At 37.8% G+C, this 27,625-nt stretch overlaps 1 protein-coding gene across 1 annotated transcript in view; it reads left to right on the top strand.

Annotated features, from left to right (window-relative positions):
• Positions 1 to 27,625, top strand: part of DPYD (dihydropyrimidine dehydrogenase) — a 1,117,227-nt gene that overhangs the window by 861,058 nt on the left and 228,544 nt on the right. Inside the window, exon 19 of the mRNA XM_075558725.1 lies at positions 27,385 to 27,527. Within this exon, the coding sequence (XP_075414840.1) occupies positions 27,385 to 27,527 (143 nt within the window). The remainder of the gene's footprint in view (positions 1 to 27,384; positions 27,528 to 27,625) is intronic.

Below are 27,625 nucleotides of genomic sequence, written 5' to 3'. Positions count from 1 at the left end.
GGATATAATAGTCACCGATTTGCTCTTATAGGGAAGCTCTTTACATTTATTAGCAAAAAACACAGCCGGAGTACTTATTTGGGAGAGACTGAATATATTCATAATGTTGAAAGAAATTCATTCAAATCCAAGCTCAGCAATGGATTTTATAAGGATATTTTAAGTCAGTCGTTTAATTATTATAATGCATTATGTTACCATACAACTCAGCCTTCCTTCCATGCACATAACCTCTAATCCCTTTGTGTCCGATTCTCCTTGTTTTTAAAAGGATGCCTTATGTGGTTTGCAATCATGCTGTGAGCATGTGGGGAAAATGTCTGTGTAACTTGCAGTGATGTGATGAGACCATACATAATGTGTCAATACTGTAGCTGAGCCACTGGCACTTCATACCTGAAACTAGATTTTGCTATCAAGTCCATTGCGACACAAGGCAAACCTCTCGGACCGAGAAGAACTGCCCTCTCGGCTTCCCAAAGATTTCTCTGTGGAAGCAGCCTGCCACGTCTTCCTGCCACGGAGAAGCTGGTGGATTCCAGGTGGCAACCTTTCAGTTAACAGCAACATGCTTTAACCACTGTCCCTCAGGGACACCTCCTTTAATGATACAATTCATCCTGTCATTGGTTTTGAATGCTTCGGTTTGTCTTATAAGGGTCAAGACTTGAAAATTATGAAAATCTCAAGGAGCTTTTACCAGTGGCAACCCAGAAACGGTTAACAATCCTTCATCAGTGGGTCTCATGGAAAGAGGGGCTGAATAGCAAGAAAGAAATTGAGAGGCAGAACTCAGGCCGTTTTCAATGCTGCACCCCAGCTGAGACCTCAAAGTCTTTTATAGGATTCCTTAACTACTCTACTTTGAAAACTGGCAACGTTTTGTAACTAAAAATGTGCTTAACTATGTAGGAATTGTAGCAATAAAAGCCTATTACTTGTTTTCTCCTTTATGGAAGTTATGGAGCAAATAATACAATGAGTATGTTTTGCATATTCATAAGTTCATTTGATTTCAGTTTATATCAGTCAATTACTTGGATCAATTTAGGCAACCTTTTTCTTCTAGTTTCCAAGGAGAGTACTTATATTTTAGTATCCACCATGAAAATTAAGCTAAATTGGAAATAGCAATAATACACTTATTTCCACATTATTTTTTCTTTCAGCTCTGTGTTTTTCCTGTGTAAACAGATCTTCACACTGAATTTCCATCTGAGTCTGAATGTCCTCTCTGGCCAGAGTGAAGCATGTGCTTATTTCACTGTTTCATTAAACTGCTGTGTGATCGGGTAATTGTTTAAACATGATGCCACAGCACTATCAAAAGGAAAGGTGAACTAATGGCATTTGCAAATGTCAGGGATTATCTTAACACTTTTATTATAGTTTATAAAAAGTAGGTTCAGGGCATTTCATGGCAATTATTTCCACAGAAATTGGTTATTTAAATAAATTGCTAATTATCTGAAGATGACAGTATTGAAAATGCTGCTAATGAGTTGGTTAATAAGTGTAGCTTGTGGTGGCCACCTACAGGTTGGAAATAGAAAGAACATATAGACTCATTATGCCCCAAATGAACATGAGAATGACATATATTTTCCCCTTTAGTTACAAATTTAAACATATTTAAATCTCATAATATCCTTTGAATATTAAATATGAAGAGTTGTGGCATATTTCTTTGTTCTTTGTTGTTATTTTTAAAAATTCATTTTGTGTCTATAGGTTTCTTTGTTTCTATATTTCATGAATATAATTACTATTAATTGTCACTTCTATGATTATATTATTTATTATCCAAACTGGAATAAAAAGCGTAAAAAGTTCTGTATTTTATAATTTAAAAAAGTTAAAATTGTAAATAAATACAAATATTAACAAGGTTTATCCCAGGCAACCTTGGTCATATGGTCGCCATCGTTATAGAAATTTCTAAGTGCTGTGGTTTGATAAATGGAGACCGATGAGACCGTCAGCCCCTGGGAGCAGTTCTACTCCGCTCTCTAAGGCTGACAGAAGTTGGAATTGACCTGGTGGCTGTGGCTCCTAGATCACGGCCGCAGTAAGAGGCTCCGGTGGCATAGCATGCGACGGTGAACGAAGAGATTGTTGGTTTTAAGCCAGAAGAAAGATGTGACAGTTGCTATCAATAAGACTGCTTCCTTTGACACCCTACGGAGTTCAACTGTGTCCTCCAGGGTGGCCTGGTCCTTTGCTGACTCATAAATGTTCCTATGTTTGATCCCATGGTTGCAACTATTGTATTAATCCATTCAGTTGAAGGTTTTCCTTTTTCCTGACCCTCATAATATTGTTCTCCAGGGACTAGTCCTTTCTGATGACAGGTTCAAAGAATGTGAGGTGAGGTCTCACCATCCTTCCTTTTAAAAAAATTTTGTACTTTTTTTCCAAGACAGATAGGTTTATTCTTCTGGCAATCCATGCTTATCTAATATTCTTTACCAACACTATAAACCAAGACATCGATTTATTCTTCAATCTCCCTTATTAGTTTTCCAGTTTTGCATGAATATGAGGAATTTCAGAATGCCGTGGCTCAGGTCAGACACACCTTAGTCTCTGAAGTGACAGCTTTTCTTTTGAAAACTTTAAATAGATCTTTTGCTGTAGATTTGTCCTTTCCAATATGTCATTTGATTTCCTGAAAGCTGATTCCAGGGGGATTGATTGTGGATACAAGTAAAAAATATCTTTAATAATTACAATCTTTTTTCTTATTTATCATGCTGTGTATTGATGACTTTCAGAGGATTTTTTTTATATTTTATTTGTTAAAGTGCAATCCACTTGTGGTCTTTGATATGTCCCACTAGCGCTACCAGTTCTCTCAGCTTTCCTCAAGCAAGGTGTTGTCATCTGCATATCATCAGTTATCCAGGTATCTTCCTGAAATCCTCACGATGCACTCTTTTTCCTACACTTCATAACCCATCATATTAGATTACTTGATAAACATAAATATTCATAGATATGGTGAATCAATACAATCCTGATGCATACATTTCCTGATTTTTAATTATGTAGTATCTCCTTGTTCCGTCCAAATGATACCTTTTGGTTTTTGTATAGGTTATGCATCAGCACAATTAAGCAATCTACAATTCGCATTATTCACAATGTCATCCATTTTTCATTTTGAGCCATATAGTTAAAAGTCTTTGCATAGTCAATAAACACAAGCAAACATTTCTCTGGTGTCTTGGGCTTTTTCCAAGGTCCCTCTGATGTCAGCCAGAAGACCTTTTGCTCTTGATCCTCTTCTGGATCCAGTGTGAATTAGCAGCCGTCATGGATGTACTTCTGTAATCATTTTTGACGTGTCTTTAGCTGTCAGGCTAAGTTATATAGAAGAGCAAAGAGAGAGGCTCGGTTATGGAGAGAAAGAGTCCGGCTTATCTTAAGGAAAGGGCTTACATATTGTAGTAGAGGGTCACAAGTCTTAAGTCAGATGCCAGGCTGGAGGCTTCTCCTGACTCACATAGCTTCAGATATACCTAAAAGAAAGGTTGGAAGACAAACTTCTGACTGCCAAGGCAAATTAATCCAAGGCCGACAGGTAATACAGTAGGAAACTGGCTGAAGTTCAAAGGACTAGATTGAGATGCTGGAGATAGGATTCAGACACAGAAAAACACAAGCAAGCTGTGGCAGGATATCCATAAAATGGAAGCAGGCCACATCCCCTGTTAAAACTCCATTTCAGTTGATTGGCTGTTTATATTGGTGTTAGATGCCATCAAGTTGATTCCACTCACAGCACAACAGAATGCAAGGCTACCGGACCGTTCTCTCAATCGGTGTGTTCAAGTTCATCATTGCAGCCACTGTGTCAATCCACACTGTCGTGGGCCTTTCTCTCCTTTAGCGATCCACTGTGCTGAGAATGATGTCCTTTCCTAGGGACTGGTCTCTCTTTGTAACATTCCCAAAGTACGTTAGAGGAAGTCCCGCCATCCTCACTTCCAAGGAGAGTGCTGGCTGCACTTCTTTCAAGACAGATTTGTTGGCTTTTTTTGACCATCAGTGGTACTTTCAATATTGTTTGGCAGAACCATATTTCAAATGCATCAACTCTTCTTAGATCTTCCTTATTTAATTCCCAGCTGTCACGTGCATGTGAGGCAAATGAAAACACCATGGCTTGGGGCAGGGGTACCTAGACCTCAAGCAACACCGTGCCATTACAATGCTCTAAGGAGGCCTTATCCAACAAATTTACCCAATGCACTTCTTCTTTTAATCTCCTGACTGCACCTTCGATGAGCATCGATTGTGGATCCACGTAAGAAAAACTCCTTGACACCTTCCACTCTTTTTTATTTATCATAAGGTTACCTATTACTGGTTCGGTGATAAGGATTTGGGTGTTTGTTACAGTGAGTCATAATCCATTCGGAAGGTGGCAATCCTTGATCTTACATCTTATTCCGAAGTATTTCAAGTCCTCCTCACTTGCAGGAAGCAGAGTTGTGTCTGTCATCTGCACATCTCAGGTTATTAATAAGCCCTCTTCCAATCCTGATGCCACATTTTTTCTTCATAAGCCAGCATCCCTAATTGTTTGCCCAGCATATAGATGGAGTAAATATCACAAGAGGAAACAACCTCATGCCCACATTTCCAGGTGTTAAACCTCGCACTGTGCCCTTGTTCTATTTGCACAACTGTCTCTTTATCTATGTACAAATTCCACACAACGAAGTGCTTTAGAATTCCCATTCTTCTCAGATTAGTTTGTTAGGATCCATGAGTCAAATGCCTTACTGTAATCAATAAAACACAAGTAAATATCTTTCTGGTATCCTCTGCTTTCAGCCAAGATTCATGTGACTTTAGCAATTATATGTCTTCTGCTGAATCTGGCTGCAACCTCTGAAAGCTCCCTGTCTGTGTACTGCACTGCTGCAACCATCATGCGATGTTCCATGACCTGCAACAGGTTTTTACCGCATGGCCTATCAATGACATTGTTATGTAACTTTCTGCTGAGTCACCTATCTTGGGAATGGGCATACATATGGATTTATTTCAATCAGTTGGACAACTAGCTTCTGTTTGTTGGACTCTGGTGGCTTGTGAATTTCTCACATTACGGTTAACCCTATTTTTAGGAGGCAGCTCTTCAACAGCATTATTTTGAATGTCTTACAACCTGAATGGCTCATTTTCTGAAAATGTATCAAGCAATGATCTACTACTTTTTTGCAGTTTCCCAGTGGCTTATTGCTCAAAAGTGGACTGCCTGTTTCTCCTGCCCAGGCTTCTTAGTCTGATAATTCTGCTTAATCCTGTTCACTAGGGTGACCTTTTAACATTTGAAACACTGTAGCATAGCTTCATGGGAATTTTATAAAATCAATTTTAACTATAAACCCTTAATATCATTAATTTGCTAGTATTTTCTTTCTTAAAGATGTGAAAATTATTTATAATGAATATTTATCCATTTAATTCATGACATTTTAATTAATGTAAGCAAATTGAAACTCTCTTTTTTTATACACTGAGAGTAGGGCTATTATAAACAACTCTTGTTTTGTTTCCAACAAGAGCTATTATCTTTAGCAGAACTTCAGGTTAACATGAGCCGAGTGATGTAGTAAGGGACGCCTTGCATACCATTGCCTCACCTCTCTTTCGGAGGAGCAGGTATGCAGCCTTTTCCAATCACTGATGCAGGTAACTGCCTACCAAATATCTTGTCATAGATGAGTGCGCATTTCCAACGTGACATTTTGGGGGTAAACATCTGTATCTTTATTCACTCAATTCCCAGTGTCGTGTTTCTCGCCAAGGTCTCTGTATCTTGAACTCTTTTCTAAAGTACTTCTGTTCTTTATCATATGCTGCCTCCTGAAATATCTGAACATCGACCAACTCTTTATAAGACAATTTTTGTATCTATAAAATCCTTCAATAGTGCAGCTTGAAACTTGAATTTTTTCTTCAGTTCTTTCAGATTCAGAAGTGTCTAATGCAGCGGTTCTCAACCTTCCTAATGCTGTGACCCTTTAATACAGTTCCCATGTGTGGTGACCCCCAACCATAAAATTATTTTTGTTGCTACTTCATAACTATAATTTTACTACTGTTATGAATCATAATGTAAATATATGATATGCAGGATGTGTTTTCATTGTTACAAAGTGAACATTATTAAAGCCTAGGATTAATCACAAACAATATGTAATTATATATTGTGAAATTTATATGGGTTTTCAAATGGTCTTAGGCGACCCCTGTGATAGGGCTGTTTGACCGCCAAAGGAGTCGTGACCCACACGTTGAGAACTGCTGGTCTAATGGGTTCTTCGCTTTTTATTTCCTAATCACAGGTTTTTACACTTTTCATTATAATACTTTGCTTCAACAGGGAACTGCTGGGAAATCAAACTAAATTCAGAAGACCACATGGAATTAGGGAAATCATTGTTAACAGCAGATCATTCTTCACCAAGAAAATAGGGCTAGATATGTTTACCTGGGTTTATTGACTATTCAAAGGTATTTGACTTTGTGTATCATAACAAATTATGTGTAAAGTTGTCAAAATGGGAAGAAAAAAATTGTAGACAAATCAAGAAGCAGTTTTATGAGCAGAGCAAGGATTAAAAATTAGGAAAATTGTGTGACAGGGTTGTATTCTTTCAATTATATCCATACATATTCAATCTATTTATTGGGTTAATAATCCAAGAGGTTGCATTATATAAAAAAGAACAGTGTATCAGATTTAGAGGAAGACTTACTATCAACTTGTGATATGCAAATGATACAATCTTGTTAGCTGAAAATAAAGAGACTTGGGACACGTCATGATGACTATCAAAGACTTCAGTATGGATTATACATTATCATAAAGAAAACAAAAATTCTCCCAACTGGACCTAAAAGCAATATCATGATGGACATAGAAAATACTAAAGTTGTTAAGAATTTCATTTTATTTTGGATCCACAACTAATGCCCAAGGAACACAAGTCAGGAAATCAAATAACATACTGCACTAGCCACATCCGCTGCAAAAAAAAAAAACGCTTCAAAATGCTGAAAGGCAAAGACGTCACCTACCCGAAGCTGTAATATTTTCAGTTGTCTCCTAGGAATGCACAAACTGCACAATGAAGATCAGAGAAGAGTCCATGCCTGTGAATTGTGTTGTTCGCAAATAACAATTGACTGCCAAATATTATTATTGACAGCCAGAAAAAGAACAGAATTCTATATTGTGAGAAATGTTACCAGATTGCTCCTTAAAAGCAAGGCTGGTGATTGTTGAACCTATTTTGGACAAGTTCTTGGAGGGTCCTGCAGCTGGAGAAGGACGTCATGCTTCAAAAAGCAAAGGTCAGGGGAAAGAGACCCTCAGGGAGGTGGGCTGACTCAGCCGGCTGCATTAATGGAAGCAGACATCCCATGACAGCATGTGAACATGAGGCAGGGGTCAGTAGTTTTTGTTTTTCTGTTGTAAATAACGTCACCATGAACTGGTACCAACTCAGCAGCATCTAACCACTGAAGTCTTATCAGATTTATTGTGGACTTATTTTAGTCGTAACAACTGAGTGTACAACAGTAGCTCCCGTGGGGCTCAAACCGTTAGGGAAAAACACCCAACAACAACAACAAAGACAATTAAACTCAATTATTAAAACTCTTATTCTTCATTATCATGTTCCACACTATTTTGTGCATTAAAATTCTTTGAAAATCATGATGACAATATATGTACAAATGTGCTTTATACAATGCATGATTGTATGGATTGTGATGGGAGATGTAAGAGCCCCCAATAAAAGTATTTAATGAAGAAAGAAAAAATGTTCTTTTCTATTGAAAGATATAGTCAAGCAAAGTAGTGCCCTGCCTTTTTTTGAATCCCTAAAGTTGACTTCTATGTTGTCAATAAAATCCTGGTATATGGGTTTAATCCATGGAATGTTTGATTCTCAGGAAAAGCAAGCAACAAATAAGAACATAAATGTATTATGCCTGCCTTGGAGATTTGTACTTATGGAGTCATTTAATGTAATCTTACCAATATTATAATGAAGCTTCTCAGAGAGCAATGAGAAAAAGACAAAAAGTGAGAGGAGATGTGTGGTTTTCCTAAGGTATCAGTGAACAAAATGTTTTAGCATAGACACCATTCTTTTGCCTCCAAAAAGAAAATAACTTTTATGGAATCACTAAACACACAGCATCAACATAAAAAGCACTGTCAAAGTAGGCTACAAAGAGTCCCCCTGTGAAACCTGTTGTTACACTTGAGGGGAGCACAAATTACCACAGCAGAGATCTTTTACCATTTTCATTATGTGCTAGCGTTTTATACACACCCACAGGGACTTCAAAAGTTTGTGTAGAAGTAGGATGAAAGGTTAATGGAATTTTCCCACAACCTGTTTGAAGCCCCTTCTTATAATAGTCATACGTGTGTGGGGGGGAGGGGAGGTGTAATTTAATCCTCTCAATAACACCATGACATTGTGGTTGTAGTTTTTATTATATTACCGAAAACAAAACAGGCAGAATGAGGTGATGAAATTTCACCAGGTCACACAGTTTGTAATGAGTAGACTTGAACCTAAGCAGTCTGACTCCAGTGTCCATTTGATGTTGTAACTAGTTGACCTTCAGTTCATAATTTTTTAAGAATGAATATTGTTCTTGCTGCTGTTGTGTGCCTCTGAGTTGGCTCTGACCCATAATGACCGTTTGCACAACAGAACTAAACAGTGCCCAGTTCTGTAACATCTCACAATTGTTCTTCTGGCGGAGCCCACGGATGCAGCCATCACGGTGTCCATCTGTCTCATTGAGGGCCTTCCTCTTTGTCACCGTCCTTTCACTTGACCATACATGATGTCCTTCTTCAGGGACTAGCATCTCCTGACAATATGTCCAAAGTAAGTAAGATGCACTCTTCCCTGCCTCTAAAGTTCACCCTGGTCTTACTTCTTAAAATAGAGATCAGTTTGTCCTTTTAGTGGTCCATAGTACTTTCAATATTCTTCTCCAGCTCCACAATTCAAATGCATTGGGTTTTTTATGGTACTCTTTATTCAGTGTCCAATTTTCACATGCATATGATGCAATGAAAAATATCATGTGACATCCGTGCTCTTCAATACTCTAGAGAGGTCTTGTCAGCAGAATTGCCTAACGCAGTACATCTTTTGATCTTTTGATTGCTGCTTTTACATTGATTATGCATCCAAGTAAGACAAAATCCTTGACAACTTCAAACATTTCTGTTTATCCTGATGGAACCTATTAGTCCAGTTTTAGGTTTTTGGTCTTCCTTACATTGAGTTGTAATCCATACCGAAGGATACAATCCTTGATCTTCATCAGCAAATGCTTCTACTTCAAGTCGTCCTCACTTTCAGCAAGCAAGGTTGTGTCATCTAAATACTGCAGATTTATCATCTTATCCTTCTTCTCTGATAATTTTTTATCACACTGATTGAACAAATATGGTGAGAGTCTACAACCCTGATGCACATCTTCCCTGATTCTAAAGCATACAGTGTTCCCTGGGTTTCTTTACAGAACTGCCTCATGGTCCACCACTTGTCTGTCAGTTTGTTGTGCTGCGGTGGATTCTTCTGTGTTACTGTGATGCTATAAGCCATGTCGCTGGTATTTCAAGTGCCAGCGAGGGACCCAAAGTCATCAAGTTTCAGTGGAGTTTCCAGACTAAGAAGCGATAACAAACAAAAAAAGGCCTTGGCTCCCCATTTCGAAGGAAGAAGCTGTTGAAAACCTTATATATGCCTGGGAAGAATTTATATTAGTAGTTGAATTTATGAAACGTATCATGTCCAAACCAAAGTCAATTTCCCTACTAGAAACTGAATAATTAAATTAATATTATTTATCTCCAAACAGCCTTATCTGGTGTTTTGCAAGTCCATCGTGTATGATAAACTAAGTGGAATCATTTTCAGCTTTTCAGATTCTGGGGGGAAAAAAAGCATAAGGGGTGAAGGGGAGACATAGTTTCTTAATAAATAGTTTTGGGATTTATGGATGGTAAATAAAAACAAAATGAAAACTAATTCATAAGCATTATGAACACAAGTCAATACGAGATAGTATTTTAGTGGTACTGCTGTTGGAATTTCAAATACTCTTTGACAAGTGGTGGTATCATTTTCTTAAGAAAAATTTTCATAAAAACCAATCCAAAAGTGTAATTTACTTTACAATAAGTCTATGAATTTATCATGCTGTTATTTGAATTTTAAATTTATATGAAAGCCTCGGGTTATTAAAGAACAAAATTTACAGTCATTCTAGTCCACTACCTTTTCCAGCAGGGTTACATTTGTATAAATCATAATTCTTGGCAACAATGTTAGAACTCACAGTTCTGCCTTCTTTTTTGTTTCCCTGTTAAATTTACAGCTTGTTTCAAATATTAGCAACTTGGAATGGCTTGACTTTTTTTCCTTTTTTTTAAAGTTATTTTTCTTGAGTTTTATATTTCTATTTGTTTTAAACCCTGTATTGTGAAATAAGTGAAGGTGTACAGAGCACAGGATGGTTTTAAACTCAACAATTTATAAACATTCTGATTTAACGCATCCATTGCATTCTCTTCAGTTTATCATGCTTTATCCCACTTCTTCTTTGTGGTTCTTATTTTTCAGAATGGCTTGATTTTAATTGGAAGATTTCACACAGTTGAATCCAATCACTTGACATCACTGAGTTGCTCATCAGGTTCATCTGGCCATTCCTAACCGGTGGCTTAAATTAAATTGCATGTAGCCTGTTAGGTCGTTTAAGCTTATGGCATTCCATTTGTGGATTTGAACATTGTTTCATTATAAACAAAGCCCACATTTACATTCTTTGAATCTTTCAAATGAATTCATTCCTCCCAACTTGTCTAAGTCTCTTGAAGCTGTAGTAACAGGCATACCACTAGTGGATGACTTTAATGAACATACATGTATTGATTCACAACGTAGGAGATGTTCTACTATTGTTTGTGTTAGTTCTGACTCACATTGACCCCATGTACAAAAGAACAAAATGCGACCTTGGCCATCTTCATAATTGCTGTTATTGCACTTGAGACCATTATTGCAGCCACTGTGTCGATTCTTCTAGCTGAAGGTCTTCCTCTTTTTCCCTGATGCCCTACTGTACCAAGGATGATTTCCTTGTCCAGGGACTGGTCTCTCCCGATAGCATGTGCAAAATATGTGAAATAGAACCATATTTGCTTCTAAGGCTCCTTCTAGCTGTCCTTCCTCCAAGACAGATTTGTTTGTCCTGGGAATCCACATTTCTTTCGATATTCTCCATCACAGTGAAATTCATCAATTCTTCTTCAGTCCTTCTTATTCGCTGTACACAGTAACTTTCACGTAATTATGAGGCCATTAAAACCACCATGGTGTAGGCCAAGCATTCCTTAGTCCTCAAAGTGACAGACCTGCTGTACCTTTAAAGAAGCCATGTGCAAAAACAAAAAGAAGAAGAAGAAATTATGTGCAGCAGATTTGCCAAATGCATATGTTGTTTGATTTCTTGGATGCTGTTTCCATGAGAATTTAATGTGAACCCAAGCAAAATGAAATGATTGACATAAGTACATTCTCCCCTTATCATGATGTTCTCTCTTGGTCCAGTTTTGAGGATTCGTTTTCAGTACATTGAGTTTTAAAGCATACTGAAGGCTTAAGTATTGAAACTTCATCCTCAAGTGCTTCCAATTCTTCTCACTTGGAGCAGGCAAATGCATATTAAAGGCTAGTATTAGAATACACAGTGACTCTGTATTCCTCTCATCTTCTTTGATACTTCCTGCATTGTTTAATATTTCTCACATAGAATCCTCCAATATTGAAATGCAAAGCCTGAATAATTTTTTGCTCAAGTCTTTCCACTTAATGTATGCTGACAGTGGTTTTTCGTTATTACATTAGGAGACTAGAAGTCTAAATTCAAGGCAATGAGCCTTGGGAAATCAGCTCTGGGGAAGATCTGTCTCTTTCAGTCTTTGATATTTGGTTCCTTAATTTCATTGTTTGCATTTACTTTAGTCTCCAAGCTACCTGTCTTATATTGCAAAAGTGATTTGCCCAAAACACACCTTACATTGATTTGGCCTAATTAATATAACAGAGAAAACCCCATTGCCAAATGGAATTACATTTACATATATAGTGATTTAGGCTGTAGATCACATAGATTGGGGGCAAACAATTCAGTCCATAGCACCAGTCTATATTCTAAAATCTGTTATTACTGTAACAGTGGGAACATTTTAATATTCTTTATTTGCCAACCGGAATTCTAGAGAGATCTCCATATATTTTATTTATACAATTCTTTATGGTATTAATTAATCTATTTTCTTCACAATAAAAGTAGTATTCTTATTTTGAACCTATTATTTCATTTAAAAATTTAAAATATCTCTTTTATAAGAAATCATTTCATGGTGAATAAAAGTTATTTTCAGAATCTATTCTCTTCTTACCCCTTCACCCCACAGAATGCCCAAAACAGGTCCACTACATTTTGTACTCATTAATGGAATTATTTTTACAAAGTAAAATATTGTTTAGAATGGAAATTAAAAACTGAACTTATATTATCCAGCAGCAAAAGGATCCAATTCTTGATCCTTGATTCGTATTTCCTTCAAATGCATTATTACACTTAATTTTTTAAAGATAGCTTTATTAGTTTAAAAGGTTTTTATGTTCATTTAGTAGATCAAAAAGTTTTAGAAAAGGCTGAAAAACATGAAAAAGAAAATGTCTTATTGACCTAATTTAACATCTTCAAATACCATTGAGGATTTGCGCATGCTTTTTAACACCTGTGTAATAATGTTGCCCTTTAAATGTAACCAGTTAAATTTTCAAAGCTGTGTTCTGGGATTTTGCCATTTGATGTCCATTAATATCAATTGGAATATGCGGCCAAATCCCTGTGTACCACTTTGAAATTTTACCCCTTAGTGTTAATGATAGTCTTCTAACAGTGCAGTTAGAAATAAATTATTAATCTACTTAATTTAAATTTCCTTTACTCTCTTGGGTCAACTAAATAAGGGGGAAAAAAGAATCCCAATATTTCTTTATTACTTCAAAGGAACACACATGTAAAGAAGTCATTAGCTTAGTATGAATGGAGCATGTTAGTTTTACTATGCAGAGATTTCCTTTTGTCTAACTAAATGCTTATTTCATTAAAAAATGCTTTCCTGTAACTTTTATTCTTGCTTGGGTTTGTATAGCTGAAGATGTGTGTTTATAGAGGTGTCAGTGTGTGTTGTCTACGTTAACCTTCTTTGTGGTTAGAATATAAAGACTAAAAGGTTACTGGTAATCTTGTGATAAATAGAATCTTTAAAGTTGGCTACTCATTGGTCCTAACTTAATGCCCTGCTATGTAAGTGGCAGCTATGGAATTTAGTACTGTCTGCCTTAAATATTCTTGATTAAAAAGCACTGTTATTTCAATTGCTTTTCTAGATATGAATGTAATGTATTAGTTATATATAATTTTAAGAGATTACATATGAATTCAATATAGATATGATCAGGATAAAGAAAGATCCACAGAAATTCAAGACAGCTTTGTGTTTTTTCATGTTAGCCCACCAATAAATTAGTGCAGATAATGCTACTGAAGGTGTTTATGACAGCGGAGGCTATGATTAAGTACTCAACATGCAAGGGTGACGTCACCAGTCATGGTTTGGTGTGTGTGAAATCTGGGTTGAGTCAGTGTCAAATTCTTGCACATATGGAACAACGTTTAGTCCACAAAATATCTTTAAAGGACCACTGGCTTATCAGTGTGCACTAGCAATGTCAAATAATTTTCCTAAATTTTGTTAATACACATTTACTCAAGGTGGCATTAAAATTTTAAGAGTCCCAAATAGCTTTAGTACAGTTATTATTGCTACATGTCATTGTTATTAGGAACCAACCATTGAGTTGATTCTCATTCATAGTGAAATTATGCTGTCCAGTCCTGCACTATCCTCTTAATGTTTGAGTCTATCAGGGCAACTGGTGTGTCAATCCATCATAAGAGCCTCATCTTTTCCATTGTCCCTTTACTTTAGCAAACTTGGGGTCCTTTTCCAGAATCTAGTCGCACTTGGTCACACATCCAAAGTAAGCAAGATTAAGTCTTTCTATTTGCATTTCCACAGAGCACTCTAGTTGTACTTCTCTCAAAACAGACTTGTTTGTCTTTAGGAAGTCCGTGATACTTTCAGGATTCTTCGCAATCAGAGTAACTGAAAGGCATCATTCTTTCTTTAGATTTCCTTATTCAATGTCGAACTTTCACATGCATGAAACAATTGACCATATCAAGTGCAACTCAGTCCTCAAAGTAATCTTGCTTTCCAAAAACTTTAGAGTATTATACACCAGATTTAACCAATGCAGTGTATCTTTTGATCTCTTGATTGCTCTTTCCATGAGCATTGGTTGGGGATCCAAACAAGATGGACTCCTCAACAACCTAACCTTTTCTACATTTATTTATTCAAATAAGAATTTTATGGGCACATAATTTATGTATCATACAGTTTAATAGTTCAATCATTCAGTCTTATCAAGGATAATTGTGCAATCATTACCATATCAATTTAACCCCCTCCCATGGTTAAATTATCTTTAAAATGCATTGTGTAATCACAGTCAGTTCAAATGCTCCTTCTCCCTTCCTGTCTTCATTTTTCATTCCTGAAATGCCCTTCCCTCCCTATCACTCATTACTACCCCTGCACCCCTCTCAACCCTTGTATCAGTTATTATCACTTCACTATCCATCCAATCCTCCTGTGCTGCACAAATGGGGAGGTCTAACAGAAATAATAAAAAAAAACAAAATACTGTAGTAAGGGTAAAATAACAATATAAAGACCAAAATATAGCTAATTCGTAAGAAAACAAAAGACCCCATCAACATTAAAAAAGCTAGAGAAGAAAATTCTGTCATGGAACAAGTAAGAGATATTTTCACCCAGAACCAATTCAGGTCAGAGCTATAGAAAAGGTCATCTGTCCAAATATTGAGTTCAATTCAGCATATCCAAGATGCTAATATCTCTGCCTGATAGTAAGGCTGTTGGAGACTCTTGCCTTGACTAGAGAGGACCTGCCAGAAACTCACTCTGACTACATACTCGGCAGGTGGTTTTGGGATCCTGCTGTCCTCTATAGCCTACAAATGAGTGTCCAAAATTTTAGCTCTGATACTTCTGCCTTCTCCATGTTTGAATTTTATAATTGTCATTTTTGGATTGCACAAACTGGTGTGCTTCTTCCGTGTGGGCTTAGTTGACTCCTCACCTAGACGACTGCTTGTTTGACTACACTATTCCAATTGATATCCTAACTCCAGCCACTTTCTTCACTACACTTGGATGTAGCCCCTTATCTTCAGGGATGGTCTCATGAACTTTGAGCAGGGCCATGCTATCAGAACTAACTGCTCTTGAATTGGGCTAGAGTACAGTAGTAGGAGCCCAGGCTCCATCTGCTTGTTGATGGAGTTTGCCTGTCTCAAGATTTCGTTGGCAGTCATAAAACGACAGAATCACAACCCTAAAATATCTACTGAACCAATATTAGCCACAAAGCGACCAGTAACCAAATAAAAAGAAGACACACTCCCAAAAAGAATAACAATAAAGGGGAGAGGAGGAGAAAGTTACAAAGTAGGAAAGCAAAAATCCACATAAAGTACAACATTATTGTCTATCAGCATCAATTTTCCCAATGACCCAGCACTTCAGATAATGTTGGTGTGAGGAGTTTATGCAAGTACAGTTCCACCTGGAGCCGCAACCCACGAGTTTTTGTTCTACACAGTTCAATCTCTCATTCAGTTGGGCTCTATTGACCCTACGGATGAGGATTGATGCCAGTGGGGGCCTTTCTGGGTCATTTCTTCCAAACAGAGATACCTGCTCAATGGATCCAATCCTGTCGTGTCACTGCAGGGTGGACATTGAGGTACAACATGTTTGGTTGTCTTGGACCCCTTCCCATTGGACACCCACCAAGCCGGAGTTTCCCCCAAGGCCCAATGACTGCCACATCCACAATGCTGGGGCCACCACTCTCTGTGTCCTCTTCCATCCAAGCACCCCAGCCCTCAGTACAATGGTTCAGGCAGCTTCGTTGTATGGTTGAGTTCATTCAGTGTGTCCTCCATATTAAGTCCTTCTGAAGTAGCCCCTGTGTTGTGCCCTGCTGCCTGCCAGATCTGCTTCCATGATCTTCATTATTCTTAGTCCATGGTTTGGTTCACCAAAGGTTGGGTAAAAATTGATTCATAGTGTCCACCCAGATGCCTAAAATCTGGTTCATTGTCCCCCTAGGTTCCCTACACTCATTGTTTAGAAGCCCTTCCCACTATGTGGTTAGTTCTCTCCAATCACCCACCATACTCACCAACAGAACTTTCGGTGTCTCCTCGACAATGTAGGCGGTCCCTTCTCCTGATCTTAGCTTGAATTTCTAGAAAGCTCCTTCCATTCCTGTGTGTGTGTGTGTGTGTGTGTGTGTGTGTGTGTGTGTGCGTGAGCGCATGCGCAGGGGAGTGTTATTGATTTGCCCCAGCCTTGTTTCAGTATTGTATAGCCTCAAGTGGATGGTCTTCACTGCCCCCTTTTGAAGGAGAGACCCCAGACAGTGTTGGGTTTCCTCCTTCACATTGACTCTTGTGAAGTGCACAAAAGGGAGATGATGTATAATTCATGACCAGTGGGTAGACTTCCCCACTTTTGTTCAGAAATTGGTTCCTAAGATTTGTTAAGTTGGCCTTGCTTCTTATAGTAGTGGACTCCTACAATACTTTTTCTTTGGTGATTGACTTACTTCACTCAGCATAGCGGTTTCCAGGTCCTTCCATGTCATGTAGTCTTTCATGCTTTCATAGCTGCTTTTTAGGGATGCATAATATTCCACCGTGTGTATGTACCATAGTTTCTTTATCCATTCTTCCACTGTTGAGCATTTGGTTTGCTTCTAGTTTCTTGCTGTTGTGAATTGTTGTTAGGAACATGTTCCTAACATGTGCCGGTAGGAACACACCACTTGTATTGTGTCTCTTATTTCCTCAGGATATACACCTAGTAGTGGTATTGCTGGATCATATGGGATTTCAATTCCCCTTTGCTTTAAGTATCACCATATAGTTTCCCACAGTGGCTGTATGTATTTACAAGTCCACCAACAGTGTATATAAGTTCCAATCTTTCCACATCCTCTCCAGCATTTGTTATTTTCTGTTTTGTTCTAAGTGGGCTAGTATTGTGGGTATAAAGTGGTATCCTGATGGCTAGTGAGAGTGAGTATATTTTTCATGTTTGTTAGTCATTTGTACATCAATTTTGGTGAATTATCTGTTCATGTCATTTCTTAATTGGGCCTCTTGTTATTTTCTTTTTGAGTTGTTGTAGAATCCTATGCATTTTGGTAATTAGCCCTTTGTCTGATGTATCATGGGTAAAAATTTTTTTCCCAATCTGTGGGATCTCATTTCACTCTCCCGATGAAACCTTTTGATGTGCATGAGTAGTGTAATTTCAACGTGTCCCCATCATCTACCTTGTCTTCTGCTGAATGAGCCTCCTCCATTATACTCGGTGGCCTATTATAGAGCCTTAATTATAGGGCCCTTACTTTGTTCCAGCCTTCTCATGGATGATCCTAAGAGCTTTGGGGTTTATACTGAGGTTTTTAATGCATCTTGATTTCATTTGGGGGCATGGAGAAAGGAAAGGGTCTTGTTTCATTCTTCTCCATATCAAAATCCAGTTTATCAAGCACCATTTTTGAAGAGGCTCTCTTTCTCCCATTGGATATTTCTAGGTCCTTTGCCAAAGATTAGATGCTGTAGACTGATGCATTTATGTTTGGGTTTTTTGTTCTTATCCCATTTATCTCTCGTTGTACCAGTACCAGGTTGTTTTGACTACTGTGTCTGTGCAGTAGGTTTTAGGTCAGTCAGTACTGGGCCTCCTGCTTTGTTCTTTTTAAGAAGCTCTTTGCTTATTGTGGATCTTTTACCTGCACATATGAAATTGATCATTTGTTTTCCTATTTTTTGAAGAATTTATTTAGAATTGGAATCGCATTGCATTTATAGATTGTCACTTTCATGATATTAAGTCTGCCTATCCATGAGCATGGGATATTCTTCCATTTATGTAGGTCCTTTTAAGTTTCTTGTAGTAATATTCTGTAGGTTTCTCTGTATAATTCATTTGTTTCCTTGGTCAAATTTATTCCTAAGTATTTAATCTTTTGTGTGGTCATTGAAAATGCTATTTATTTCTTAATGACTTTTTCATAGTTCACTGGCATACAGGAATTTTGATTGATTTCTGGTTATTAATTTTGTATCCTGTTACTTGCTGAATTACCTGATTGTGTCCAGCAGACATTTTACAGAGGCTTTTGGGTTTCTGTCTAAAAGGATCATATCTGAAAATAGGGAGAATTTCACTTTTGTACCTATTTGTATCCCCTTGATTTTTATTTATTGTCCAATGGCTCTAGCTAAAGCTTCTAGCACAATGTTGAGTAAGAGTGGTGATAGGGGACATCATTGCCTCGTCCCTCTTTTCAGTGGGAATGTTTCTAGCTTTTCCCCACTGAGCATGCTGTTGGCTGTTGGTTTCTCATATATGGCTTTTACTATGTTGAGGAAGTTTACTTCTATTCTCATTTTGTTGAGTATTTTGATCAAAAATGGGTGTTGAATATTGTCAAATTCCTTTTCTACATCTATTGACATGATCCGGTGCTTTCTATTTATTATCTTGTTTTTGTGGTGGATTACCTTTATTGTTTTCCAAATATCGAACCATCCATGCATACCTGGAAAGAATCCCATTTGGTCCTGGTGATATATATGTGTGTGTGTGTGTGTATATATATATACTACTGTAGTCTATTTACCAGGATTTTGTTGAGGATTTTAGCATCTATATTCCTGAGGGATATTGGTCCATAGCTTTCAATCTTTGTGGGGTCTGTGCCTGGTTTGGGAATCATTGCTATGCTGGCTTTATAGAATGAGTTTGGAAGCTTGTTATCTTTTTCTATGTTCTTGAAGAGTTTATATAGTATTGCTGTCAGATATTCTTTGAAATATTTGGTAAAATTTCCCTAAGAAACTCTCTGGTCCTGGACTCTTTTTGGTTGGTAATTTCTTAATGACCTGCTGTCTTTCTTCTTTGTTATGGGTCTGTTGAGTTTTTCAATATCTGTTTGGATTAGAATGGGTGATGTGTTTTAGGTATCTGTCCATTTCTTACAGATCATCAAAAAAATTTTAGTACAATTTTTCAGTCATGTATTGTTATTCTTTTTTATCACACTTAGATATGTTATAATGTTACCGTTTTCATTTCTTATTATGGGTATATGTATCTTTTCTTTATTTCATTTGTTAAGTTTGTCAGTGGAATGTCTATCTTGTTAATCTTTTTAAAGAACTAGCTTGTCTTGCTGATATTTTTTCTTTTTTCATATAGTTTATTTCTGCTTTGATACTTATGATCACTTTCCTTCCTTTATTGGAGGGATTATGTTGTTGTTCTTGTTCCAGTTCTTGGAGGTCTTGTTAGGGTTTTGATTTTAGTTGTCTCGTTTTTTCATTGTGTGTGTTGATAGCTATAACTTGACCTGTGATTGTTGCTTTTGCTGTGTTCCAAAGGTTTTTATATATTGCATGATCATTCTCATTTGTCTCAAGGAATATTTAAATTTCCTCCTTTATTTGCTGTATTACCCAGTCATTTTCAAGTATTATGTTGCTCAACCTTCATGAGTTTGTCTTTGTGTTTCTGTTCATTTGTTGTTTATTTATAATTTTATGGCTTTGTGGTCTGAGAAGATTGAATGCAGGATCTCAATTTTCTTTAATTTGTTGAGGCATATTTGTGGCATATTATGTGGCCTATTCTGAGAATGTTCCATGTATACTGGGAAAGAATGAACATTGTTCTGTTGGATGAAACACTCTGTATATGCCTAGGAAGTTGTTCTTACTGATTGTGTTATTGGGCTTTGTTGTTCTTTGTTAAGATTTTTTTTCTTGTTTTGTCTTTTCTTGAGAGTGGTATATTAAAGTCTCTTATTATTGTCTATGTGTCTATATCCTTTTTCAATTCTGTGAGAATTTTATTGACATATTTTGAGTGTTTTTCATACAGTGCATATATTTTTTATAGTTATGTGCTCCTGCACTACTGTTCCCTTTATCAGTATGTAGTGACCATTATCTCTTATTATGTTGTTTGCCTTGAGATCTATCTTCTCAGAGATTAATATGGCTCCCCTGCTTTCTTTGGGTTGCTGTTGGCTTGGTATGCTTTTGCCCAGCCTCTGACTTTTAAACTGTTCATGTCTTTGTTTGTGAGTATCTTCCTTGTAGGCAGCATATTGACACAGATTTTGTTTTCTTATCCCTTCTGCTACTTTCTGTCTCTTTACTAGTACACTCAATCCATTAATTTCAGTGAAATTATCGATATGTATATGTTACTACTAATTTGATTTATATATGTCTATATTGTGTGTTTGAATATGTGTTGTTTTTACTATGTTATTTCCTTGATTTGGGTGTTGGTTTGTGTGTTGGTTTTTGTGTGGAATTGTCTTGTATGTTGGTTTCAGGTGTGTGTGTGTGTGGTTGCTGTTGATTTTTTGGCCATAGTACTTCATTGAGTATTTTTTTGTAGTGGTTGTCTTGTTTTTATAAATTCATTTAGTTTCTCCTTGTCTTGGAATACTTTCATTTTCTGGCATATTTGCTTGATAATTTTGCTGGATACAGGATCCTAAGTTGACAATTTTTTCCTGCTAGTACTCTGTGTACATCACTTCATTGTCTTCTGGTCTGAGTGGTTTCTGCTAAGAAATCTGTAGTTATTCTAATTGCTGACTCTTGGTATATAATTGTGTTTTTTTATCTCTAAATGGTGTTAGAATTTTTCCTTGTTGATGTTAGGGATCTTGGCTACACTATGCCAGGGAGGTTTCCTTTGGTGTTCTTTCCTGGTTGTAGTTCTCTTGTCTCCTTGAATAACTGTCTTTTGCTCTTTGGGATATTGAGCAAGGTTCTCTTGCAGGAGCTCAGTGTGGGTTTCTTTGCTTCTTCCTTGTCTGGAACCCCTAAAAGACGCAAGTTGTTCCTCTTAATTGTGTCCCACAATGTCCTCACATTTTTATCCGTCTCTTTAGCATTTTTGGTTGTCTGTTCCTCTTTTAATTTGAATCTATAATTTGTCTTCTAGGTCACAAATTTCGTTTTCTCTCTTGCTTTACATTGTAGTTTAATTCTGCTATTGTACAGTTTGATTTGTGTGTTTCTATTTGGAGATTTTCTTCTACACTCTGTAGTAAGGTTGCTAGCTTTTCTATTTTTCACTTTTTCTCTCAACTCTTCTTTAAGCTGTTGCACATGTGCCACCATCATTCTTTTAGATTCTTTTTCTGGTGAATCCATAGACTGTTCGGTTTCAGGCATTACAGTTAGATCTGGCTGGTATTCAATTATTTGTTTCTGTTCTCTTGTTTTGTGTGTGTGCACCCATATCTTCTGTTGTTTCCCTGACATCTTGGAGTTGCTGTTAGGGGTGTTAAGTAGGTGATGTTCTGTGGGAGTGGTTAACTCAGTTGGTGCAGTAGAGTTAGATTGACTGTTCATATTAAATATCTAGGGGAAGTGTTGGATAAGTTATTAAGAGAGAATTTAGAAAGTGGGGAAGGAAGTGTTGTAGGGGGCAGTGAAAGGTGTAGGTAACATGAAAAATGGGATTGATGAGGTGGTGTTATTTGACAGGTTAAAGGAAGGGATCATAAGTCCAAAAAGTGCCTGTTTGCAGCGATGAAGGATGAGTACTAATATTTATATAGACAAAATATTTTTTATTTTAAATGTAGGATTAGTGTCAACCTTTGGTTTTATCGGGGTGAGAAATACAGCACAGGTTGAACAATCAGAAAGGTGGAACTGAAGGATAGGTTGATAGTGTGCTGACTTCAGTTCTTTAGATTACAAGAAAATTTACAGGAGAGGACAAGGGACTAAAGTTTTAAGAATACTAATGAGAAAAAGGAAACTAGTGTAAGATACAGGAGAGTTCTTTATGTATGTTTGCTTGAGCTCTGAGCTTTGCCCAGGAGCTTAGTCTCTGTTGTGGCTGCTACTTCTGGTTAGAGGGTACATTAAGGAACTAGATAATAAACAAGTTGATTTGGAAGGCAAAGGGTAAAGTAATATCTATATCTATATATATTTCCCCCTGTTCTTACATATAACTCACAAATGGGTAAGTCCCAATCGAGGGTAACTTTTAAGAATAATGCACAACTTTGTAAAGAAGGGGGAGGAACAGAAGTTTCAGAACGCAGAGCAACAACAATGTCAGTGCAAAGAACCGCTGACCCCCACACCTTGTCCCTTGGGTTGGGGAGGGGGCCGGAGGATTGCTTAGAGCAGAGGTCTATTGCTCAGCCGGGGACCGTGTTTACAGGTATATTGCTTTCCTACCTTGCAATCTTTAGGGTGGCAGAGTAGGTTCAAGATTCAGGATAGGGGGATGATGGTAGTGTCTGGCATGGCTGTGAGAGCTATATTCTTGTGATTTTTATTTATTTTTGTTTTGAGTTAATTATCGTGAGAGCATGTACCTCTTGTGAATCAGGTCAGAGGACATGGGGTATGCTCTTTTCAGATGGTAGGGATGACCAGGTAGTGGCTGAGGGCGGGCTCTATTCCTGTCATCTACCTGGATACCCTAGGAGGACAGAATACAGCAATGGTCTATTCAGCAGGCCAGTGGTGTATGTGAAAGGCTTGGTTTACCGCCTAGCTATATATGTGGGCTGTGAGCTAACACTGGGTGCCTCAGACTCTGTCCTCCAGCCTAACCTAGTAAAAACCTGCCTGGACCAGAAGCTGCTGCTTGTAAACCGGTGGTGTTCCCCTGCTTTGGTATGTTAAAACATCATTAAGGAACCAGGTGTGTTTAAGACACAAACAAAGGAAAGTTCCAGGGTTGTTAAAGGTTTCTCAAGGGATTTTAGGGTCTGCTTGTACCAGGCTCTGCACCACACTTTCTCCCAGGGTAGGGGGATCAGATTTGCCTAGTGGAGCTGGGGTCACTGGTCTACCTTCTCCCCTATGCCCACTCTCAGCTGCCCTGGTGTCCCACCCCTGCACCACTTGGTAGGCTGTGTTAACCCCACTGGAGATCAATGGAGTCTCCACCTAGGTTCTTCTGGTCTGGATGGAGGGCATAATCTATATCTATTTTCATCCACCTGGCCTAATCCCTTAGAACTATGTCCCTGCAGATCTGCCTCCCCTCAGCCCCAGGTAGCTTCTCTCCCCGCTGGACTGGGATCTGCTTTCTACCTGCCAAATGTTGGAGGAGAATGACCTGGAGGATTCTCATAGGCAGATGCCGCTGCTCTCTAATTTTTGTAAATTTGTGTCTACTTACTTTATTACGCCAGGCTGGTAGGCCACACACAGAACCATGGTGAAGGAGGGGTAGGGTGACCAACGTGTTACCTCTGGTCCTGGCAGAGTAGGGGCAAAGCCCACAAATGAGCATGCAGGAAGGGAGGCACTGGGGTGAGCTCTTGGGCAACAGTCTGTCTGGGATAAAATCACCATGCTGGTGGGTCACAGATCTAAGGTGAAGTGTGGGAAGAGTGGCCACACTGTCTCTCTGGTCTTGGTGTGTGGTGGGGAAATCTAGGCAGGCAGAGTGAAGTTAAAGCACCTCAGAAAGCTCTCGAATCATGGCATGGTCAAAAATCAGAATGGGAGGTCTGAAACATGAACCCTAGGATACTAGGATTTTAGTCCTAGCACTCGGTTTCCCAAGGTTGGCCTCCTACCTCTTGATTATCTGGTCTCACGGCGGGAGCATGGAGCAGGTAATTCTACAAGGGCACTATCTTCCTGCACTTTTCTACATTTGTCATGATGTGATTAGTGATCTAGTTGTAAGGATTGGGGGTTTCTTTACATTGAGTTATAATCCAAAGTGAAGTCTGAATTCTTTTATCTTCATTAGCATAGCCATGACAAAAAACATCATATGCTTTTCTGCACTAGCAATGAAAAATTCAAGAAGAATTGGATGACATTCACCATCAAAAGAACACTTCATGAACTACATCAAAGGAAAACAGTGTCTGCACTAGGATCAATCTACGTGTCCACAAGTAAAACCAGTCAACATAGCGCATGTACAAATACCCGCACCAACCACTAAATCTTTGAGGAAGGAATTTAAGGATTCTTCCAACTTCTTCACTCTGAAACTAATCAGCTACGCAGTCAAGATGCATTCATAATTACTGCTATCTGAAATGAGAATGTTGAAATAAAAAATAAGGAATTAAAAATGACAAAACTCACTGCCCTTAGTTAATGCCAGCTCGTAGCAGGTAGATCTGCTCCTGTGAGTGTCTGAGCCTGTAACCCGTTGAAGGAGGAAAAGCCCCCATTCCTCTCCCTCGGAGCAGCTGGTGGTTTTGAAAGGTGGCTTGAAACTTGCACTAACATTTCACTGTGTAACCACTGTGCCTCCAAGGGGCCTCATAGGAAAGGACAACAGTTGGAAAATGGAGATGAAGCCAGAGCTTGCATGAGAGAATTTTCCAAGACCAATCATTTCATCACAGACATTTTAAAATCAACAACACAAATGGTGGTACCCAAAACCCCGGATTTTTCACCCAAAGTTATACATTTAATTTTTTAACAAAACAACCTTATCACCTTCAAAGCACTCTCCATTACATTCAATACATTTTTTTAAACCTGTGATTCCATTCTTGGAAACATTTTTTCAACCTCATCTATTAGGATAGCACCTCATTCATTTTTCTTCACCTCTTCTATGTTATCAAATCACTGTCCTTTACCTTCCCTCTTCATTGGGATAAACAAAAAGACATCACACAGAACACGGTCATGTGAGTAAGTTATGTGGGCAAAAGAGGCATGCTGTGTTTTGTCAAAAACTGGTGTACTGAGATGGCTGCATGAGCAGGTGCTTTGTCATGGTGGCAAAACCAGTCTGCCACAAATCAGGCCTTTTTTGCCACACACTGTTACACTATCTTTTCAGAACCTCTAAAAAGAAAGCTTGAGTAATAGTCTGACCTGGTACAAGTTGACATTTTTGGCCACTCAGGAAGTTGACAGAAGTCCAGAATGAGGTTTGTCACCAATTGACATTTCACCTTTTTTGAAACAAGCAAACCACTCACAGACTTGAGTTTTTCCCGCAGCGCTGTCCTTGTAAGCTGCGTTCAACATCACAAGTTTCTGAAGCATTTTTCCTGAGCAGGAAACAAAATTTTTCAGACACACATCGTTCTCTTTAATTGACCATCACAAAAAAAAAAAGGTTCGAGTGAAACTGCTTTTATGAAAATGTTCACTGTGAACAGAGAAAACCTTCCCAGGTGACACTACTGGGTAAACTACCTCAGAGGGAATTGGTTGATACTCATCTACTGGGAAATATATGTATTACCAATGTTCAGCCCAGCAGAGCATTTTTTGTTTTGTTTTGTTTGTTTCTTTCTTTTTAGGGAGTACTCCCTCATCCACATGGAATTCTCTAAATGGAACACACAAAACTCAAATTGACTGCATCATTGCAAAGAAGCAATGGAAAACCTTAATATCATCAACCAAACCAAGGTCAGAGGTCTACTGTGGAACAAACTATTATTTCTCATATTCAATTTTGTGTCAAAGAAAATTAAAACATGCCCACATAAGCCAAAATACATCCTTGAGTGTGTGCCAACTAAATTTAGAGAGTATCTCCAGAAAAGATTTGTTGCAGTGAACAAAAATGACAGAAGACCTGATTAGCTGTGAGGTGACATCAAGAAAATATATTAAAACACAAAAGTTCATTTTGAAGACAGTAAAGAAGGAAAAGGCCAATGTGGATGTCAGAAGAGACTAAGAATCTTGCACTTGAACATGGAGTATCTAAATAAATGGAAGAAATGATTAAATAAAAGAGCTAACCCGAAAATTTGAAAGGACAACCGGAGAAGACAGAATAAAGTATTATAATCATATTGCCAATACCCAGAGAGAAAAAAACCAAAGAACACACTCAGTATTTCTTAAATAGAAATAACTGAAAAAATAATTAGATCCTCAAGTTGAAAGATTGAAAGATTATTTGGGTCAAATATTGAATGATGTAGGAAGCGTCAAAAGAAGATGGAATGAATACACAGAGTCAACTACATCAAAAAGCGTCCGCATGCAACCACCTCACATGGTAGCAGACGATCAAGAGCCCATAATGAAAGAAAAAGTCCAAGAAGCGCTGAAGATCTTAGCCAAAAACAAGGCTACAGGAATGGGCAAAAAATTTTAGTACAGTAGAATTATTCAAAAATTGACTTCAAAATTTCCTTGAAATAGCTGAAACTTTCATTATTATTAAGAATTATGTATCACTAACATCTTCCAAATAAAAGTATAAAAATCTGCACATATTCCATGATTATTGAATGCTAGTAACGATCGTGGTGAGCATTTCCTAATGTATGGAAGCACATCATGTTTGGTAGAGAGGCAGTGAAACAAAGAAAGACCTTAAAGGTGATGACTTGACATTGTGGCTGCAACCATGAAAAATTGTGAGGACCGTGCAGGACCAGTGTTTTGTTCAGTTTTGCATAAGGTTGCTATAGTTTGGAATGGAAACAACGGCACCTAACAACAATGTATGAGAAACTAGAGTAAATTCATTACATTTCAATAAATTATAAAAAGGAGTATGGAATCTGTTCAACAGTATCTAGTTTTTTTTTATAATTCTTATAATCACACCAGTTGCTTTATAGTATGTGGAAACAAAACGGACCTGGATGTCTATTTATGCCCTGCATGTGATTGTTTTCCTTTTTCAAGATCTGATGTGCCTTGTTCTTCCTTTAAAAATCAAATGTTTGAATGTTCTATACAATTTCTTACATATTACTGTATACTCAAAATGTCACATATATGTACTTTATGAAAGGTCAGAGTTGCTACACCCACTACATCATATGTCTTCATGCAACAATAACATCCAAATTCTTAAAATAAGCACTCATTCATGTACAAATTAACAAACTCTGGAACACAAGAACATTTGTATGTTAATATCTATACATTTTAAATATATATTATAGAAATTTGTGTTTTGTCTAGTATGATGCAACTACCACATGAACTAAGTTTAAGGCCATGTACTCAAGTGAGCAGTATGCTAACAGTCAGTCATTCTTATGTCTATAGGGACAGCCGTCAGACCCATTGTTCTGAGAGCTGTGACCTCCGTGGCCCGTGCTTTGCCTGGATTCCCCATTTTAGCCACTGGTGGGATTGACTCAGCTGAAAGTGGTCTCCAGTTCCTACACAGTGGTGCCTCAGTTCTCCAGGTAGGACGTGTGTGTTTGTCTGCCTTAAAAAAAATATGTCTAAGAAGAAACTATAATTTATATGATGGCAAATGCATTCTTATGGTGCCTGTCAAGAA

This window comes from Tenrec ecaudatus, chromosome 1 (assembly GCF_050624435.1).
Source record: "Tenrec ecaudatus isolate mTenEca1 chromosome 1, mTenEca1.hap1, whole genome shotgun sequence".
NCBI lineage: Eukaryota > Metazoa > Chordata > Mammalia > Afrosoricida > Tenrecidae > Tenrec > Tenrec ecaudatus.
Note: the sequence above shows the minus strand (reverse complement) of the source record. Positions and strands in the feature narration are given on the sequence as shown.